Below are 21,206 nucleotides of genomic sequence, written 5' to 3' on the forward strand. Positions count from 1 at the left end.
GGTTTGCTCCCACAACTCCTCAGTTTTGGGGAGAAGGATACCAGAAGAAGTGGCCACAGATTTGGCTCATATGCTACTTGACAGATCATAAAACGTCTAAGTTTTGTGCTATAAAAGCCACCATTCTGCTGACCTGCAACATAGTTTTCTCATTCTTTTGGATAGTTTGAACCAAAAAACAGTATGTAAAGGGTAAAGGACTACCACCTGATGCTCAGAAGAGGCCCATGGCCAAGCATAAGAAGGGACAGATGCCGTCCATCAACTCTGGTGCAAGTTACTCCGAAGCGGTCTGGACAGGGGAAAGCCTGGATCATTTCGACTCGAGGTCATGAGTTTCTGTGTTCAACACCACTCTTTTACATATGTACATAAACACTTAGTATAAAAGCTCTAAGTCCACTGTTTGAACATGTTAAAGTGGGTCTGCAATTTGTTGGAATTTATTCTTTTGGTGGTGCTTCTGGTATGCATTTAGCATGAAAAATAAAGCAGCATATACGTTAAATCACCATTAAACATGCTCACGTTGCACCAGCACTCCCATCCAGTGTATGGCCGCTTGGTCAAACAAAAGAATCAACATCACAGAAAGGAAGAGAAAGCTTCAAACACAGAAGTAATGGCAAAGTTTCAAAAGCTACATATCAAGGGATAAATGCTCATTCACATCAATATTACTTTTTAAAAGTTACTCTGTATGGGTTTTAGAATGATATTTTTATAAAAAGTATTTCCTCCCTTTTAAAAAAGAAACAAAATATACCACAGCAATTTCCTAAAATTTCAGCTTTGGCTTTACATTTCCACTCTCTGCATCTCCAATGTCACTTCACTTTTCCTCTCTTGGCAATTCAAGATGCTGTCCATGTCACTGACTGGAATTTTAGGGAATGCATTTGCTGAACTGGATTATAAAATGTATTTTAAATATAAGAAACTTAATAATCTAGCCTTAACTATTTAATACAGTTCTGAAATATGTATATTTTAAATGGAGTATTTTTAATCTTAAGGTAAGGTTTCACAGACCAAAAATTCACATGTAAAGGATTTTTAGTAGAAGAAATAAACACGTCTCAGAAAACCATATATATTAAAAAAAAAGATGCATGATAAAGCCTAGCTAGCCATAAATATAAAAAACATTGTGATCCAAACCTAGCATTTGAATCACTACAGGCTTCAAGACTGAATACCTACACTCGAATAACTACCTCGACAGCAGCAGGCCAGCAGCTTAAGAGCACCAAAAAGCATGCCAGGTTTCCCACACGGCTGCATTTATTGGCACCTCCCAGAGAAAACCATGATGCCCACTCTCAGCCAAGGTGCAGAGCCGATGGAGGACACCAGCTCTCAAACAAAGCAGATAAAACGACAGCAAATCTCAAATGATAAATCTAAAGAAAGGCTAAAAGTAAATTTTGGGTTTCTTTATAAAAGTGTGTAGCAAATGGATATTTTTTTTCCCCAAAGGCTTTAAATTCAACCCACTTCTCTTAAGAGACAGTTTTCAGTGCATGGAGGTACGCGATTTTGTGCTACGAGAACTGAAGATTTACTGTATTCCAAGGAAACCAATCCTATACTATATACTGATGCACTTAATTGCTCCCAGGTGTGGCTCAATTACTACCCATAAGGATTTTACTCTGTTATTTACACACAAGCAATTAAGCACGTAATCATGGTTGATGCAGTTAACACTCATCTGTTCAACAGAATCTTAGTCTTCAAATATATAGAAACATTTTTCAGATACTTTTTAGTAAGATGATTATAGTCAAACTGCTTCCCTCTCCTAGTGACAAACTCAAACCCAATTATTAGGAGCCAAAAATTATCAGCAGTGAATAATTCCTGCGTCCCCTGGAATACAAATTGCTGGTTTCAGTCCTGTTTTCAATCGGCACCACGCACCCAACGGCAGTACCACTAATTAACACACTTTTTAGCAGGCTGTTCATGCAAACCAGACTACACAAGCTACAGAAACAAAACTCACTTTGAACAGCAATGCCCCAGGATAGGGCTACAGAGACCAGAAATTTGTGGAATTTAATGGCAGTGCTGGTTCTATATAGTCACTCTGAGGTTATGCAGGACACCTATATTTCCAGGAATGTCCACCTGGTATATTTCATATGTATCAACACTATAATTATTATAAGGAAAAAAAAAAAAACCAAAACAAAACAGAATCTCATCATTACCAAAAGGCTCATCAGAACAAGTACAATCATAATTCAAAGTTCAATAACACTATTTTTTTTCCAAATCACTTTTAAACCATCCTGTGTTTTCCTGCATCTTGTATGCCTGGAAAGGTGTATTAAAAGTGTTGCTTTAGGGCTGCACCTAATTATATTTGGCATTCAGAAATAGGTATATCTGACTCACAATTTCTGCATGCTTTGCCAACCAATCAAACCGTAAGGAGTGCAAACTATGGTTAATTTGAGCAATAAAACATCACAAGCTGCAAGTTGTAACTTATCCACCACAGTGCAAGGAAGAAGATCACAATATGAAAAGACTTTCAAAGTAGAAGTTGTCCCCAGTACTGCTGAGAATATCATCATAACTGTGACCTTGCACAATCTGAGTCAGAGGACCAACTATTCTACTACTGAACAAGATTAAATATCAAACAAGGATAGGTGCACTGAAGCAGTAATATCTTTGATTGCCAGCTGTTATCTAACCACCTCTTCAAATGCAAGTCATTTTACTTGATAATCACCCCTATTTGTAGACAGTCTTCCAGCCAGATTTAATTCCTTTAATGACTCTGACAGAGAACTAACACAAAACTGGGCTTAACTAGCCACTAGAACATTAACCTTAAGCTAAAGTGGTAAGCTTTGATCCCTTCCAACCTAACACATTCTACGATTCTATGAAACAACTCTAAGGTGGCAGGTGCAGCTGTTTTATGTTAGTCTCTTACAACACTATGCAAACAAATTATGCAAATCAACTGAACCAAATATGGTCCCAGAGATTTCAAAAGAAAATGTATTTCATCATGAGAAGGTTAGGATATTTGTTTTCATGCCTCAAGGGTGGCCATTAATAATTAGCAACTTTCACAAAGTTGCTAGACATAGCACAAAAAAAATAGTAGATTAAACCTCAGGTATTTTCTGCCTAAATTTTGTGAAAGCTAAAAATCATAACAGTAAGAGTGGGCTGAGAACTGTAAAGCAGTTATAGTCATTGATAACCATTTCATACCTGAGCAATGATGACAGCAATTAAAAGAGAAACTAGTAAGTGGCAATATTGAGAGCTTTCAATTAATAGCTACTGTTCCACAGAACCATTGTAACCTTGCTAATCCAGCCATTTGACTAACTTGGTAGGTCATTTTCTAAATAGAAATGGTAAGTCTTGAGTTTGAGTTGCAAGGAGCTCTTTTAGTTGATAGCTACATGTCAAGCAATGCGGCAATAACTTCCCAGTAACTTAACATCAACTGCATTATATGAATACATGGGGCTTTTCTTAGATTGATAATACAAAGAACAGTCTTCATCTATATTCATTATCAAAGGAACTTTGCTATTAAACACTGCTTTGCACAAAGGCTGCAAACATAATATACAATCAGCTATCAAACTAAAATATGTTTAAGAGCTATTTGAGCAACTGAAGTATTTCCTATTGATTTTACATTAGGAACATATCCAGATTACCATGCCTGCAAGAGAACAATCATTTTCAGAAATGAATAAAACTGTATGTAGCAAAATACGTTATTTTCTACCATATCATTTCCCAAACGCTATGGTTACTTTTGCAGCAGTATTTTAATGGCTACTTTTCAAGGAAAAGTATTTTGCCACTCACAGTCACTCCTATTCATGGCAAATGGTTAAAGCAAAGATCTAAACTCATTGTCTACAGCGTATTGTGATCCACAGCAGCAGCAGGTGATTTACCATAAAACATACCACAGCTCATGCAGCCCAAGCAATCACTCGTGAGGCTGCAAAAGAGACCAATGACCCAAGGCCGATAGAAACTTGAGGTAGAAACTTTTTTAAATTACACAGCACTCCTAGAAAATTCAGGAATACGAAGATAAAGCATCCTCTTATTTCACTTGTATTTTGCTTGAGTAATACCTTCTGGATTGAGCCTGGAATTAATGACTAATAAACAGCTTTAGGATTTGGCCTACCCAAAAAGTACTAGTGCTTGACTCAAGGAAATATAAATCATGTTCTCTGCTTTTGTTAATGGGGAAAGCAATATATGTCACTGCTTTTATATATATAACTATAAACATCTACATGCTTGAATGCATCAGAGAGTCTTCTGAAAGCACAAAACAGTGTGAGCTGAGTGCCAGGATGGTGCTGAAATTTGAAAAGGAAGTAAACCACTGTGATAAAAGCTGTGCTCTTTTCACCCCTCAGCAATGTCCACAGGATCCTCTTACAAGGGTGACCATTAGCAAGCCCTTAGGTTCCTTCTGCGGTCCTCGGAAGGAGGACTTGAGTTAATCAGAGAGCACAGAGGTGGGAAAAGATCGTTAGTCCCTTAGGAAACCAGGCGAGTGCAACCAAAAGAAGAAAAAATTGACTGGCAGAGTGGCTAAAAAGCCACTCAAAGGGAAGTCTAATATCTTTATTTTGAGTGGCTTTTTAGAAAACATCTGAAAACTGCTAAGAAAAAAAGCAGCTTTTTGTCACCTTTCCACAGGAAAAAGAATCTTGAAACTATTTCATACTGAAAAGCTTCCCATGACTCTCCACAGAAACATAAAGGAATAACAATGTTTTTCCAGTGTTTTTTGTTTTTTTTCCCCTAAGGACAAAAGAGCTGACGGTCTTATCTGCTTTGTCTTTGGGGAAGACAAAGATGTCTACAAGAACAAGGGGGAGGTTTCAGGAAGGTGTGGGTTCTCTTCAGTTTACTATGGTTGCCTGAACAGAAAGGCTGTACATTTCTAGCTTTCTCAGCATGTTCTCCAAGGTTCTAAAAAGGCAAACACAAAAGACAACCAGAAGAGCTAAGAATGCATCTATCCATGTGTCTAGGGTCACTTTTCGTGAACTCGATATATTGAACGATCCAGTGCAGAACTCACCAGCAGACAAAGTGGACTCAGCCTGATTAGACACCAAATATTTACCAATTTTTAACACCTACCATCAAGGGGTATGATAGAAAAGCTATTTAAGACTTTCACTTGCAAAGATATGATTTGCTGCTCCATCCTAAGTGAAAAGAAAAAGTATTCCTTTTTACTGCCTTTTATTTTTTTTTAAGAATTTGCAAAAGAATGGTAGAATGTCCCAAAAGACACAGTCATCATATCACAGTAATATGGTAAGTTGAAATTAAACTAGGGCACAAACATTACGTCCATCCTCATTCCATACCACAGACTGCAAAAGTATGCAGAGGCAGAAACATTTTTTGAGAGAAGGCACAAAGCTGCACCAGGGCAGGTTCAGATTGGATGCTAGAAAAAAGGTTTTCACTGAAAAGAATTGTCAGGTCCTTTCCAACCTTGTGATTCTGTGATTCTGTGAAGCACTTTCATAACAACATAACTTAAGTGAATAAACTACTCCAATTCATGTCTACCTTTCTCAAACTAGTGACTCTCTCAAACAAGCTATAGTGTAGTGACAGGACAAGAGGGAATGGCTTTAAACTGAAAGAGGGTAGGTTTAGATTAGACGTTAGGAAGAAATTCTTTACTGGAGGGTGGTGAGGCACTGCAACAGGCTGCCCAGAGAAGCTGTGGCTGCCTCCTCCCTGGCAGTGTTCAAGGACAGGTCAGATGGGGCTTTGGGCAACCTGTTCTACTGGAGGGTGTCCCTGCCCATGGCAGGTGGTTTGAACTACATGATGTGTGAGGTCCCTTCCAACCCAAAGCATTTGATGATTCTATGAAAGTTTGTCATGTGCTAAGAATTGGACAACAGCCTGTTTCAAAGAACCTGTGAGACACATCAATCTGTTCTTCCAGGGCATCCCACTGACTCTTTACCCCATGTACTTACCTGTCTCCATCAGCCACTTAATGCTGTTTTTAAGCTCCAAACCTCAGAAAAATTAGAATGACTTAGATGTATCTTTACCACCATTAATTCATCTGCATCCTGGTATCCCTGCCACCTACTGGGAAGCTGCAGTGCCATTCTGCTTGTTCTTCCACCAATCACCCATTTCTCTCAGTATCTTCAGACAAAGCCAAATAATGCAGGAAGAAAACTCTCATTAGTCGTGTGATATACAACATTCACAGAAGCATCAGGCAGCGAAATTTCCCGCTAATGTAACAAGGATCTGCCAAAGTAAGTGTCACTTGCAAAAAGTGACTGGAAAAAAAATACACCAGAGGTTTTCATTATAGGTTTTCTGAAATTGGGTTTAATTGCTGTAAGTTAGAAATGTGCCCATGTTAGCCTCCTGACGTGGATGTCGGCGTCTGGATGAACGGCGTTTCTGTCACATGCTGCTGAGGCTGTCAGACCCAGAAAAAAGGAGCAGCTTCATTTGGTTTTTTTGTTGTGGGGGGTTTTTTCCCTCTTATTGAATCATGCAAAGTTGAATTTCTGGTTTCATTACTCAGTTATAAATTTAATTTAAAAAATTAAATAGCCAGATGCTATTGGAAAGTAAGAGAAATACCATTCTCCCTAGGCAGGAAGAGGGGGTGACTCTGGGCTGAGGGGCACAGGGATGAGCACTCAGAGCATACTGCTGGGTCCTGACAGAAGGAGGTTGCAAGAAGTGAAATATTAAGAAGCTGAACAACAGTTCGAGCTCTGGTGACAGACAGGTGATACCTTTGTGATATTAGGTAGAGAGAACTCACATTAGGAATTATAAAGGTCCATCACCACAATGATGCTGGGATCACCATCCTGAATAAAAGACAATGACATTGTCTGAGGCAATCTAGAAGAATGTAGGGGAAGAACTGACAGTCTTGCCCACAAAGCTGACCAGTGCCATTGCACTGCCTTTCCGTATCAATCTAGGAGAGAAGACAGATCTCTTCTGTGAAGATTCCTGTTGTTTGCAGTGCATGTAAGACAGACTGGCAGATAGCTAGAGAAGGTCACTAGAACACCCGAGAACAAAACTGATACAAACACTCGGTATTTTTTAATCATGACCGTGCATCCCCTGCATTTGGTACACGAAAGAAGTTTGCAGATTAGCAAATGATATCCTGCAGAGCTGTAGCTCTGCGTGCCACCGTTCTCACAAGGTATTCTAACAATTTTCCTGTATTCTGCATTAATTAATTATTGTTTTTAATGCTAACGATTTTTTTTTTTAGAACACGTAGCCAGCAATTCCCAGGGCTAGACTGCAAGACACCAGTTTTATCCCCCTGCCAGGAAACAGTATGAACTGTGTGTGCAGTGATTTGTTGCTGTCACCTGCACACCCTCTAGAGGTAGGCAAGGCAGCCCTCAGTTTGAAATTAATCCACAGATCCATACTGGGAACAAAGTAACCTGCCAACATCACATATCCATTACAGTATGCCTCACATTTGAAGACAAGGCTGAGAGACAGGACTTTATTACAGAGCCATCACAACATATTGAATACATCAGAAAGCCTGCGTGTCCCTAAGACACAGCTCTGGGAGACACGTCTGACTGTGATGAAGGCAAACACTGGTTCGTTGCAGGATGCTAAAAGTAGGTATTGGGAGATGAGTGGGCCTCCCTAATAGACTTATCCCATTCCCCAAACGAGAATGCACTTCAGATCTCTTGACTGATGCTTCTCTAAATGACTTCAAATTCTTTACAACCGCTCACGCTTTCATCCAGGATTGTTTTCATCTCGGTCTTATTTCACATATTTGCCTCTTTTACACTGAGGACAGAGAAGAATGCAATTTTGCCAGGGATTAATAAACCTGAAAAACACTATCAAAATTTAATAAAATCATATTTCTTAAATACACAGCACTGTGCTAGTTAATTTTATCTTCCAGATACAGATTGTATCTGAAATAGCACTGCACTGTCTTAATATATTTGAGTTTTCAGGCACTATCTATTGTATTATTTATGATTAACTCCTAAAGCTGGTGATAAAGACAAGCCAAAAAGAATGCCATGACCTTTCATTGCGGTGCAGTAATTTACAGTTATGGGCAGATGAAAAAATACTGGAGAGCAAAATCATACAAAGGATTTTTCAAAGTTAATACTTCTCTTGTGACACTTTGTGGTGTGGTATCATGCTTTTGTTTGGTACAGCTACTTCAGCTCCAGCTTTCCCATTAATGAACTGCAGCAATAACAACATTTAATCTAATATTATCATATTTTTAGATGTCTTTGATATTTTACAGATATCATTAACTCAGCTACATTTTCAAGGAGAAATTCCCTGGACATGAATAAGACTGACTGAATTCCTTCCTGCAGAAAAAGTCCCTGAGAATTGTATTTCTCACTGAGCTAAAGGGTATTTAAAAAGTACTGTAATTTCAGTACTGGAATTCTCAGGTTTTCCTCCAAGCATAGATGTAACCGTGCTGGAGGTCAGAAATTGGACTGCACTGCGCTGACCCAGCTGCATCCCCTCCCACCAAAGGACTCGCAAGAGCAACTAAAAAGTGACCTAAGCTGCAGCACAGAGTGGACCCAGATGGGAAGAAACCAGCTGAGGTTCAGTCCCTAGCACAGAGATTTACATGAAAATTTACCATAGGAAAAGCAACCAGAAACACAATCAGGTAGTGAATAAAATCTTCATGTTGTACTAAAATTATTACTGATTATTTCCTTGGGTGTGCACACAGGGTCAAAACCTCAATGGAAGAAAAATTTAAAGATTAGTACCATGTTTTATTTATGTATAAATCAAATAAACTGATTCACACTGATACTTCAGCTTTCTCTCTACACAAAGCAGATAATATGAGGAAAAATGTTAATTAAAAGCATATTCTTACCATAAGAGAAACACATTTCTCACCTGAAAGTGATATTCAGTATCAGTCAAGTACTGTTACAGCCAAGCAGGCTCTCAATTCCACAAATGCTCTCACCATGGCTCTCCCTACGTAGTATCTCCAAACAGCAATATCTCATGCAGAGTGCCCACACATACATAATGTAATAGCTTCAAAGATTTCAAGACAGGCCTTCCTCTCTTCATAGAAGAAGTTCTCATGTGTAACTTCAGAAGCTTTATAAACCGTCATATCTGATGGAAAGGGCAAGCTTTTATCAATGCTCAGTTTGATGTTTCCTCCTAATTACCATGTAAGTGCCTAAAACTATTAATAATACCACTAAAAAGTATGTCTACAAGCATTTTCAGGATGAAAATCAAAATTCCTTCCAAGGAGTATTTATAATTCAGGATCATCACCCACCTCATCACTGCCTACAATAACCTCTCAATTCCAGTACCCCAGCAAACAGATTGTTTGCGGAAGCCAAATCACGAGTCTAGTCAGCAGTCAGTGTGACCTTTGAGGAAGGCTAATTTCTTTCCAGACAGTATCTCCAACCGTCAAATGAAATCTATTGTTTCTAAGCTTAAGGGAAAAGAAATACGTCTGTTTGAACAAACTGTTGCATTATATAAAAATTTGCAACACCCACAGACGTTCGCAAAGCTGTTCCTCTTTTATTCTAAATTCTGCTTCATCTTCAATCTACAGATGAAGTCAGGACATCTCAGAGAGAAACATCCAGAGCTTAAGTGACTAGCAATTGGATACATCACTTGAGAGCAAGCCTACTTGTTGCAACTCACTATAGCTGCACAGAAAGTGTACTGAACCCTTGGGAAAAAAAATATTTAATTAACATTTCTAGTAAAAACAAGTAGGTGGGGCCAAAGGCATGAGAAAAGGAGGTTGAAAGGAGGTTATAGCGAAGTGAGTGCCGGTCTCTTTTCCCAAGTAACAAGTGATAGGACAAAAGGAAATGGCCTTACCTTGCAGCAGGGAGGTTTACATTGGATATTAGGGAAAATTTATTCACCGAAAGGGTTATCGAGCCCTGGAACAGGCTGCCCAGGGAAGTAGTGCAGTCATCACCCCTGAAGATATTTAAAAGACCTGTAAATGTGGCACTTAGGGATGTGGTTTAGCGTTGGACTTTGCAGTGCTGGGTTTACCGTTGGACTTGATGATCTGAAAGGTCTTTTCCAACCTGCCTAAGTGATTCTATTATCACAGAAACACAGAATGTTAGGAGTCGGAAGGCACTTTGAAAGATCACCTAGTCCAACCCCCCTGCCAGAGCAGCATCACCTAGACTACATCACACAAGAACTTAACTCTAAGTTCAGCGTTCCAGCTGCACTCCAGAAGGGTCTGAGGGACATGTCTGAGAAAAACCCTCCAACTGCCAGCACAGTTTCTTCTTTTCTTCCTGTCGCACACATACCTGAAATTAGCTCGCTCACATGCTGCTTTGTACTTCCTGGCACCAAAATGTTTCCTTTTGCAGAGACCAAAAAAGAGTAAGACTCTGCTCCTTCCCATGGCAATGGTTCATCTGATGTGGTTAAAAAAAAACATGGCTCTACAGGAAAGTGTCAACTGCACAGAGACGAGAGCAGAAACAAGAGATTTCTTTCCTCCTACTGAGAATATTTCTAACCTCAGGCAGCATAACTTTCTTGGATGTAAAAGAGTTTTTCAAGCTGATGTGTTTACTGCATGATTTTCTGGCAATGCAGCAATGCTTCTTCTCCAGTGCTGGGCCACCTGAAGGGAAGAGGACATCACCTGCTCACCAGACCCAGTGGCAGTGTGGATGTGTCTCCAGCTTCACCACGCTAGTTTCAACTAAGCCATCACCTGTCATTCTCTGAATATGTGGCAGTTTTGCCATTGCAAAGATGCCTTCACTGATACTGACATATTTCCTGGGGAGACTGACCTTTGTTTCCAAACTCTCCGCCAAGGATCAGTGGCCCTCCACCCCCGTTACTTACAGAAACATATCCAAAACAATATTTCATCTTAATTTTCCCACAAAAGACCCTCTCGAGTCTTTCGGGATCCTTATGCTTATTTAGAAAGGCCCCAGCAGTAACTGTTAAGTGCACTCCTGTCACGAGAGCTTGGAAGAGGAAGATTTGTGCATTTGCTTCTAATGGGTCAGTCTCAGATACCATGGTTAGGGATGAGCTTTGGCCGTACAAAGCAATTAAATTTAATGCCTGAGGAGAAGTTAGATGCTATTTCTGACTGAATGACCTCAAAAGGGTGTGTGCAAATGCTGTAATCTATGACAGTAGTGAACTAGGGAGGCATCTGAATGTGTTCAGCAGCATTTTTTTCATCTCAAAGCCGCAAGTTTTTACTCTCCTGGTTTGTTCATATTTGACTCCTGGCACCGGTCTGTTGCTACCTACCAATGACATCTGATAACGACTACAATAAACTAATGAAAACTCTGCAGAAATCTTAAAAGGCATAATATGTTTGCTTTCTTGAATCAGGGAGTCTCAAAGCAAGAAGGAGGCCAAGACAAACAGGAATATATTTCTTAAATCAAGAAGTGGGCAGGTACAGAACTTCCTTTCTTCATTATTTCTAATCAGTTTAAGAGCATGATTCATTCGTTAAACTTCATTCTATACAAGTGGGGAGAAAAAAAGTGAATTACCCATTGAATGCACAATAGAATAATGAAAGGAAGCTGCAGGTACTCCACGCTTTTGAAAATCATTCACTCTTCAAGAAAATGCTTACATACATAGTTATGTCCATCTCTCTTAAGGAAAATACACACATTTATGCTTGAAGATTTTCTTGGGTGAAGGCCAGAGAAATTCAGATGTGTCTAGCTGGAGGACTGTGTCCACTCCTGAATCACTGGACCAGACTGTATACATTAAGAAGTAATCACATAGTCCTTCAGCTAGAAGACACTGCCTGAGACTACACTTCAGTGCCCAAAATGATGGATGTTTTGCTGAGTTTCCTGTAACGCAATTACACTGCAACTCAGACGGCTATCACAAGATAAATCTAACGCACACCAGAAAATTGAAAATATTTCTTGATTAAGTCCAGCTGACCTGTCAGACACCCTTTGAACCTTTAATTAATACCTTTAAAGGACGTTTACATTGCACATAAGCACAGCAACTGCTTAAAACTGGTTTGCAATTGATAAACTGTACAGCTGATTAATCTTCTACCTTAACTGACCTGCAGTTGCAATCCCTTGGGTAATCTACATCTGCTCTCTTGACAGGAAATCTGTAAACCAAACTTAAAAAAAAAATCAACCAAAAAGCCTCTCACAGAAAACAAGAGAGAAAAGCAAATTCAACTTTCCCCCGAACTCAGTGTAGTTTATATAATACATATTTAGAAGTGAATCTCAATAAACCAGCATTAAATGAAAAAGCCAAGAATGCATGCTCTGTGGTGTTCATGGCTTGCAAAGGGAAAAAGCACCACTTATTGTAAGAATAAACATCTGCCTCATTAGGAAGAATGTAGCAAATGTCGTCTATTAGGTATACATGTTAAAGATTTTTCACCAGATAGTACAATTTATGCTTCCTACTCCATCTTTTTTACCAGCGTGCAGACGACTCACTTTTGCTCCAATTAAAATCAGTGGCAAATTTCATTAATTTTCATCACACATTTATGGTACTGGAAATATGAAACAGAAAAATGTTGAATGCTTGTCAATTAAGTTTTACCTTTGAATTATTAAGAAACAACTGTCTTACCGCAGGGAGTTTTATTTGTAATGTCAGGAATTTATATTGTCTAGGAATAAAAGGTTTTCCTTCTATAAATTTTCTGCATAAAAAGTCAAAAAATGTTACAAACCATGTGCTTTTCCTTTCCGCTGAAACTATTACGAGAAATTTCACAGCATTTTTATAAGTATTGGCAAATACATTAACGACATTTATTCTCATTAATAGAGAAATCACTATTAACAACTGAATGATTCCCTTTGGTTGATGTCTGAAATTATTTGCAGTTATTGCAAAAATATTACTTCAGTCCAACTTGCATCCAATTCAGGAAACTTAATTAAGCTACAAACAACAGTACAACAGGGTGAACAGCTATTAAAAATATAGTCCAGTTTAGTGAATGGAGCATCAATTTGTGTAGATAACATGACATTTATTTTTGTTTTATAAAGCCAAACACTATAGAAACTTTAAAAGTATTGGAAAGGTGTCTAGCTCATTAGCTCATTAAGCTATTGTGTACAGCCTACTCTGAAAATCTGTCACAAATATTGGCTCAAAGGTAATTAAAATCTTTCTAAAATATTTCTTGATTCCTCTAAAGCAACTATTTCTTTAAGACAGCACATATTAATGGCATGTTATGTATTCATAGTTCATCCAATCCATGAAAAAAATCTGTAATTTCAAGCAACTTCTTCTGCCATACAAGACCACAGAAAGCTCAACAAGAATCCCCACATCATACAAGACAATAAGGAAGACAAGAAATGTCACGCCAAAGACTGGCACACCAAGAAAAACAGATCTAAAATAGGACTCTCACCCCCAGATGTAATGCTAATTGCATGGGTTTTTTGCATGAGAGGAAAAAATTACAGCACAAAGATAATTATAAAGAAAGTTCTTAACTCACTTTTTGCTTTAAGATGAAGATCCTGCTCTCAAAGGTTGCATGTTTATTTAAAAATTTGAAACTCAAACACCGACCTATCCACCTTGCTATACAGAATCCCTAATCCCATTTGAGAAATAAACTTTATGACAAATAGAAGAAAATTCACATGAATGAATGAACTTCCCCCAATCCACGTCTTGGTGGCTCTTTCTCAAAGAAAGCCTTGTGTTCTCTTCTTTCTGGAAGACTGGAAATCAGCCGTCATTTTTATGGCAAATCAGTTGTTTCCCCTGGATCATTACTCTAGAGTCAGAAAGTAAGGCCAGTATAATTAAGAGAACTTAGTAGACCAAGCCTCAAAAAAAATGTGGAATAGTATTCCACTAAGGTAAGTATGCATCACATGATGAACATTCCTGATATTTATCTGTGGAAAATCCTGAGGTGGACAATAGCTCTCCACAAAGATCAAGTGAAAAAGAGAAGCTAGATAGTATTTATTGCCTGTGATAGAGTTCCAGGAGAGGACTACGATCCACGAACAACACCAGGAAAGAGGAGGGAAGTGTTGTTGACCATTTTCTCTTCTCTGCCAATCACAGAGAAAGTGCAAGAAATTCTAGATTGTTATCTGCCTGGTAAGTGTATAGTGACTGAGATACCACAAGACAACTCAGGATGTGAACATAAAAACCTGTGAAGTTAAGTTAAGAGGAAAGCAGAAATCTGCATCTAGTACAGAATAATCCCATGCATCCTTACAGGCTGGGAACCCACTCAGCCCCACTGAGAAGGGCCTTACTGTTCCTGTGGACACAGCAGGTTGAGTACACGCCGACAGCACAGCCTCATCAGAAGTAAGGCAAGCAGAGAGCAACTACGTTCCACGAGTGGGAGCAGCAGGCTGAAGAAAGTTACTTTTCTCCTCTACTCAGTGTGGCCTCACACTGTAGCACCCAGTTGTGCCCACTGCCTGCAGCTGAAAAGGGATGTATGGAAGCTGGAAGAGATGCAGGAGAGTAACCAAAATAGTCAGGGGACTTGAGGTTATGTCTTGCACAAAGCACTCGAGGCAGCTGATCTTGTTCAGCCTGGCAAAACACTGATCTAACAGGTGACCTAGTAGCAGCCTACAGCTACTTGAAAGGAACTTACAAGGATAAAGAAGCTAAGTTCTTCTTGCTAGTGTCAGATGATACATAGAAGGGCAATGATCATAAATAGCTCTTGGGAGGTTCAGGTTGGCTCTCACGTCTTTCCCTCCCCATGCCAAACCCCCTCTATTTTCAACAGGTGGGTGTCACAGAGCTGCAGGTTACCCAACAAGGTGGGGGGACCTCCATCTCATGAAGTCTAGATGCCTGTCTAGACAAAGCTCAGCTGTCGTGACTGAGAAGAGTGTGTCTTCCAGCTGGACGGGGTGTCTTCCAAAGGTCCCTTCCAAATGACATTTCAGTGAGAAATACGCACACACACATACAATCACAGACCGCCTCATATGTGGCAAAACACTGCAGATTTATACTGAAGTGCATCTAAACATCCACCATCATTCACTGTCATTCCCTATGCCTACTAAAGTTTAGGTGTTGCAGTTAAAGAGTTGAATGTTTTACCTCCTTAGTACCTAATAAGATTTTTTTTGCCACATCATTTAATTTGCCAACCCAATTATTTGTTATTTGTAAATATCATGCTGTTATGTGTCTTTTTAAACTGTACAAAAATATACTGTTATCCTAACAGCACTGGACCCTGACTGAAATGGTGTTTGAAAAGATGAAAGCCGTAGAACTACCCACAGAGCACCTGGAACTAGCTCATTAGATGCCCTGAAATGGATGAAATAAAGAGATAAAATAATTTCTCCTACTTTCTGATAGCAGGAGAAAAAGCAGGTATTTAGGCTGTTGCACATCACTGGGTTTTTTTAATCAAGATGTGGAGCCTCCCTAATTATACCAATGGCATGGTATGATGCAGCGCTGTTAGCTCACACGCGAAGACGCTGCTGTTCAATAGCCATCTGATCATTAGTAAAGCTATGTCCTTTCTGGCAGATCTGGAAAACTAAAATAGCTAGCTACATCCTTGATGGCATCATCAGATTATATTTTTTTTCCCCAGAAGTAAATTTTCAGCTTTTTTCCATCAATAATATGAAGGCCAAGAACATCACTCAGGCTGTTAAGTTCATCTCCCACTGCAGCTCATCTCCAGCAGCGGCCAACAGAGGATGCCCGAGAAAACCTATCAGTACAGGTCATGCAAAGTGATACTACCCTTGTGCACACATCCAACCCTGACATTTCTGATTCAGAAGGTTCCAGAGCAAAAGGTGGTGGCTTTGTGAAGAGGACATCCCCACAACAAACGTTAAAGGCTTTTACATGGAATATATTGCAATTAAGTCAGTAAGAAAAATAAGCTTTATTATTCCTGAAAAAAAAAAAAAAAATCCAACATGTTAAATTAGGAAACTTACGCAACTAATTATATCCTACCAGTACAAACAGCATCAGAGAGTAGTATTTTTTCTGAACTTCTCAAGCCCTCTCTTTTTCAGAATGTCAGTTAAGAATAAAAATAATACAAAGTCCATATGACAACTGAAGATGAAACCCAGAGTTAAATTTGCAGCAAATCTGGAACTCCCCTTTGATCATTTTAAGGCAATGCCTATGAATTTTTATCAATCCAAGCAACCCAAAATAATCTAAATAAACAGCAGCAACAACAGAAAGAAATCCTATGACATCCCAAGACAGTGCTTTTGAAAAGTTTTGATACCACAGCATCTTAACGTTGGTGCACACGTGTTAAATATGCACATGCTCCATGTGTAGGTGATGTGGTATAAATGTTTTACTAGCAAGAGTTTAAGTTACTGACTCACTACTCACAAATGGTATGAATGTTCTTTTCTGATTTCATAAGACTACGTATTTTTGGTGCTCCTAAATGATTAAGAACAGAAGACTGTGGCATTTGAAAAGCAGTTTTTCAAAAACTTGCTGTAAATATCTTAGATTTTTAATTACGGCTTCCACATAAAAACCTACCGAGGTACCAAAAAGGAGCCAAGAAACATGTAATTTATGACTATACTCCTCAGCACAGCTACACTGAAGTCAAAGGCCTTTGCTCGACAGTAAATCCTTCCCCTAGTAGTGGAAGTTTGCAGAGCAGCTGTCTTTTCCAGCATTTTGCAAGTTTATATTTACACATAAACTAGTAGATTGACTTCCGAATGTAGGTTACAACACGCGTTCCTCAAGTGGCTGGCCTGGTTTCCTGTCTTATATGAAAGGGCAGAACAAAAATAAGAGCCAACTATGTCTAATTCTCAGCTCTAAAGTGTCTTCCCTTATGAAAATGAGAAATTCAAATAGGACTGCAGGGACAGTTTCTCGTTTGTAACTGTGCTTAATTGAAACCTCTCATTTCGAAACCAAAGCGGCAAACCTAAGTAAGCTTCTAGATCAAAGCCTTTAAATGGAAACTCTTTCAACGTGCGTATCAGAATGAGCTTCGTTTCCAGAGACCAATGATCTACACCGAAGGTCTCACACCAGATAGCCCATTCCGGTGACAGAAATAGTGCAGAGCTATAACGGGCTCTACTGCAGTCAAGAATAGCTTAGCAGAGGTAGGAACAGTCATCTCATCCACGTACTTAGTAATGTCCTTGCAACTCTAAGCTACTTGCCTGCCTCAAGACTTTTTTTTCCAAAGGCTTGGATTTGGTGTTGCTTTGGTTTGTAGTTTACTTGGTTTTTTTTTTTTCAATTCTATAAGAAATGATGTTTCTAAGATGCAATTGTATTTAATCAGGTGGGTGGGGGAAAAAAAAAATGGGCCCGAAACACAAAAATTATCTGAGTATCTGGCAGTCATTAAATCAGAATTATATAAATACATTAAAATAATGTAGAGACTGGCAATGAGGATGGCTGTGAAACTGAAACCAATGGAGCCTCAAATGCACCTTAAACACTGTAACAGTGACAGATTCTTAAAGGTAATTTTATTACTAGGTACCTTTATATTACAGAAATGTTTCAAGCTCTTCCACACGGATCTGCTCAGATAAAAGATATAATGTTGGCATTTACAGCTGCCAAAACTGCCATTTGCAATTAAAAATTAAAATTGGCACTCTTTCTATGCAGGCAATTATCTAAACGCAGCTGGCAATCTTCCTTGTTTACAGTGCTGCTGTGTCATGACTTCACTCTGTTTGGAAATTTACTTTTTTTTTGAAGTTTAAACTTGTCAACTTTATTTCCAACTTGAACTTTACTTGTTTTAATGATTTTCATAATGAGAAAGGTCTAAACCTACAATTTCCAGCTTTTCTATGGCAACTTCAGGCACTGCAGTAAGGCAATTGCTAACAAATTCTTCAGTGATTCTCACAACATTAATTAACATCCATCTACGCCGCAGGATAACACCTGTAAGAATCCAAATGTACCAAATAAATACCCTCCAAGAATAAAGTTCAGTCTTTAAGAGTTGACTTTCACCGTGAGACAGAGAGCATGGGCAGATCTTCTGAGTGGACAAAAATCCCTTCACTGAATAAAATCAAACAGCATGAACAGTAAGCATGTTTCCACCACTTGTTATCTATACCAATTATGATCTAGTAAATAAATCTATGCACAGAGTATCTTATTCATCAGACTGCCATGGGTTTTCGGGGTTTTTTTAAAACTTTCATTAAAGTAGGATTTGGGGATTCCCCTGCTGCTTTTATGCTATCAAATAGCTTGCAGGGAACAGTTGCTTTTCTTTTTACCAAGGCTGCTGTAACCGCTAGCTTGATTCCAGCTACTATCTTGGAAATACAGTTGCCTACAGCACCTCAATTAAATCTTCTCTTTTCTTTAAGGTATATTTTCTGTAGTCAAACACAGGAACAGCTTGTGTTATGTCCCTGGTACAGTAATGCTTATCATGCCTCCTCTGTAATTCATTGCACCGTTTTCATGTAGGATTATGACCCATTGCAACGAATCCTTGCCAGCCTGTATCACCCGTCCCGCTCTGCCATCCGAAAAGCTCTTGAGTGGGGCCTGTCCCCAGATATGACCAAAACCCATTTAAAAGATGGTGATTGCTAATTAACTAAGGAACACCACTAACCCTGGGGACAGTTCTTGGATCCCCCCCGCCTCAGCCCTCCCGGGGCTGCCTCTGTAAGGAAAGCAGCGCAAGTTTTGGAGCGCGGGGACAGGACCGCTCTCATTTTAGCCACCGGTTGGTTGTTTAGGGCTTTTTTGTTATTTAGGTTTGGTTTTGGGTTTTTTTTTTTTTTTGTTTCAGAATGAGGGCGACAGGAGGTGTCACTTGCTGAAAGAAAAAGGGCGGAAATGGCAGATAGCAAGGAGCGGGCTGTCCGTGCAGAGGCTGCTCACTGCGCCCTTCCTCGGGGGCGGCCCCCGGCGCGGCGAGCGGCAGGTGGGCGCACCTGGCCGGCAGCATCTCTCGGCACTGTGCGCCCGCGGCCGAGCACCCGCGTGGGAAGGCGGCACGGCCCACGCCGCCACCCGCCTTCCCGGCGGGACCAGGAAAACACGCCGGAGGGGGGAGAGGCTCCGTGCGGCTCCGCGGCCCTAACTTTTCAAACCGCTCAGCGCTCGGTGCCCGCGGAGCAAAACACGCGCTGCCGATACCCCCGGTACAACCACCGCGCCCCGCCGCCACGGGGAGGGGCGTGGGAGCGGCCGGCACCCCTCGCCCCCTCTAACCTCGGGGCCATCTGCAGCGCCGCGCGGACCCCCCCACCACCACCCCCCCCAGCCGCCTCAAGCGCCAGGGAGGCAAGCGAGCGTGTGCTCCGCGCCGTACTCTCCTCCGGCTTTTTTCTGACGGGTGAACCGAGCCTCCCCCCCCCCATGGCCTCCCAACGGGGGTTGCGCGGATTTCCCGTCGCCGGCGGAGCGGAGCGCCGCGCCGCAGGTGGCAGCGGCTCCCCCCGCCTCCGCCGATGCCTCCCGGGCACTTTCGGCGGGACTCGCGAGAGACTTGTCCTCCCCGTGGACCGGCCGCGGAGAGATGCTCGGGGAGCGGAGGGGGAAGAGGGAAGGTGCGCGGCGGCTCCGTCCGGGGCAGGTGCGGGCGGCTGCCCGGGGGAGCGGACGGGAGGGGACGGGAGGGGAGGAGAGGGGACCGGATCGGTACTCACACGAAGGCGTGGTAGACGAAGGCCCAGCCGCGGGGCCGCTCCAGCACGTTGTACAGGTAGTTCTGCAGCCGGCGGTACTTGGCGTTCCTGCGGCAACTCGGTCCGCTGCTGTACGACAGCGGCTTCCCCAGCAGGCTCATGCGGGCGCCGTGCTTCCCGCGGCGGCCCTCCCGCAGCCCGGCGGGGGCGGCCGCGCCGCCGGTGCCCAGGAGCAGCAGGCCGTCGCCGCGGGCCGCCGCGCTCGCCAGCGCCCTGCCCCGGCCCGACTCCACATCCTTCATGCCCGCCGCCGCGCCGCTCTTCACCCAGAGCCCCGCGGAGCCGCCCTCCTCCCCGCCGCCGTGGTTGCGGGGCATGGCATCACCCCGGGCGCCGGGGCGGGCGCCGGGGCCGCGGCGGAGCAGGGCGCGGGCGGCGGCGGCCAGGCACTCCGCGGCGGCGGGCCGCAGGAGGCAGCGGGGGCCGAGGGTCTCCGGGCGGCGCCCGCGGGGCGCGGGGGCGCGGGCCACTTTGGGCGCCCGGCACGGCGGGCCGGTTTGCGGCAGCTTCGCGGGGGCCCCGGCGAGGGAGCGGGCGCCCCCCCGGGCGCGCTCTCCTCCCGGGCGGCGGCACCCCGCCGCCGGCCCCCGCAGCGCCGCCCGCCCGGCGTGGCTCTGCGGCCCGGGACGGGGCGGCGGGAGGGCAGCTCCGCGATGCTCCGGCGGAGAGGCCGCGGGGGCGAGGGCTCCGGGCCGCGGCTCGGCGGTGCCTTTCGCCGCCCGCTCCCTCTCTGTCTCCCGCGGCACTTGGCCCGGCCGGGCCGGACAAGCTGTTGCTCTCGCTCCCAGCGGCGGAGAAAGTCGTCGAGAAAGGCGGGCCGGCGGGGGCTGGAAGGGGCCGCGCTGTCGGGCGCCTCCGCGTCCTGGGGCGCAAGCGGCAAAGGCAGCGGCGGTGCCCGCGGTGGGGCGGGCGGCGAGCGGCCGGCGGGACGCGGCGCCCGCGGGCTACGCGCGCTCCCGTGAAATGTCCATTTAAGTCCGAGAAAGTAACAAAACTGCCGTAAGTCGCGGCGGCGGCGCGGGGGAGGCTCTGCCGGCGGCGGGACCCCGCTGCGGGCGGGGAGCGCGGCCGGCCCGGGCGGGGCAGCGCAGGCGAGCCGCCGGGTGTCCCCCCGGGGGGGCGGTGCAGCCCGGCACGCCGCTCCGGCGCTTCCGCCGTTCCCCGGACTCGCGCGGCGGCGAGAGAGCAAATCCCAGCGGCGGCGGGGGCTGCCCTCCCGGAGGGCTCCCCCCCAGTCCCCAGCAGCTCCGGCCCCGGCGCGGTGCAGCCGGAGCGCAGCGGTGCCGCCGCTCCGTGCCCGAGCTGTGCTGAGAAAACAAAGCTCCCCCTGCCGAGAGCGGGCCTTTAACTCCCCGGCGCATCAAGGTGAGCTGCTTGCGG

General features: G+C 43.2%; 1 protein-coding gene across 5 annotated transcripts in view; it reads right to left on the bottom strand.

The window, feature by feature from the left end:
• Window positions 1–20,146, bottom strand: part of KCNQ5 (potassium voltage-gated channel subfamily Q member 5) — a gene marked incomplete at its 5' end in the record, with an annotated part of 282,145 nt that extends 261,999 nt beyond the window's left edge. For 4 of the 5 annotated variants that reach the window (XM_084261328.1, XM_084261327.1, XM_084261329.1 and 1 more), the window contains one exon: window positions 19,788–20,143. In XM_084261328.1, the coding sequence (XP_084117454.1) occupies window positions 19,788–20,143 (356 nt within the window). Of the gene's footprint in view, window positions 1–19,787 lie in introns of all 5 variants that reach the window. The other variant, XM_084261330.1, reaches the window with a different exon arrangement.
• Window positions 20,147–21,206: the final 1,060 nt, after the last annotated feature.

This window comes from Gallinula chloropus (genome assembly GCF_964237585.1).
Source record: "Gallinula chloropus genome assembly, chromosome: 3".
In the NCBI taxonomy this organism is placed as follows: Eukaryota; Metazoa; Chordata; class Aves; order Gruiformes; family Rallidae; genus Gallinula; species Gallinula chloropus.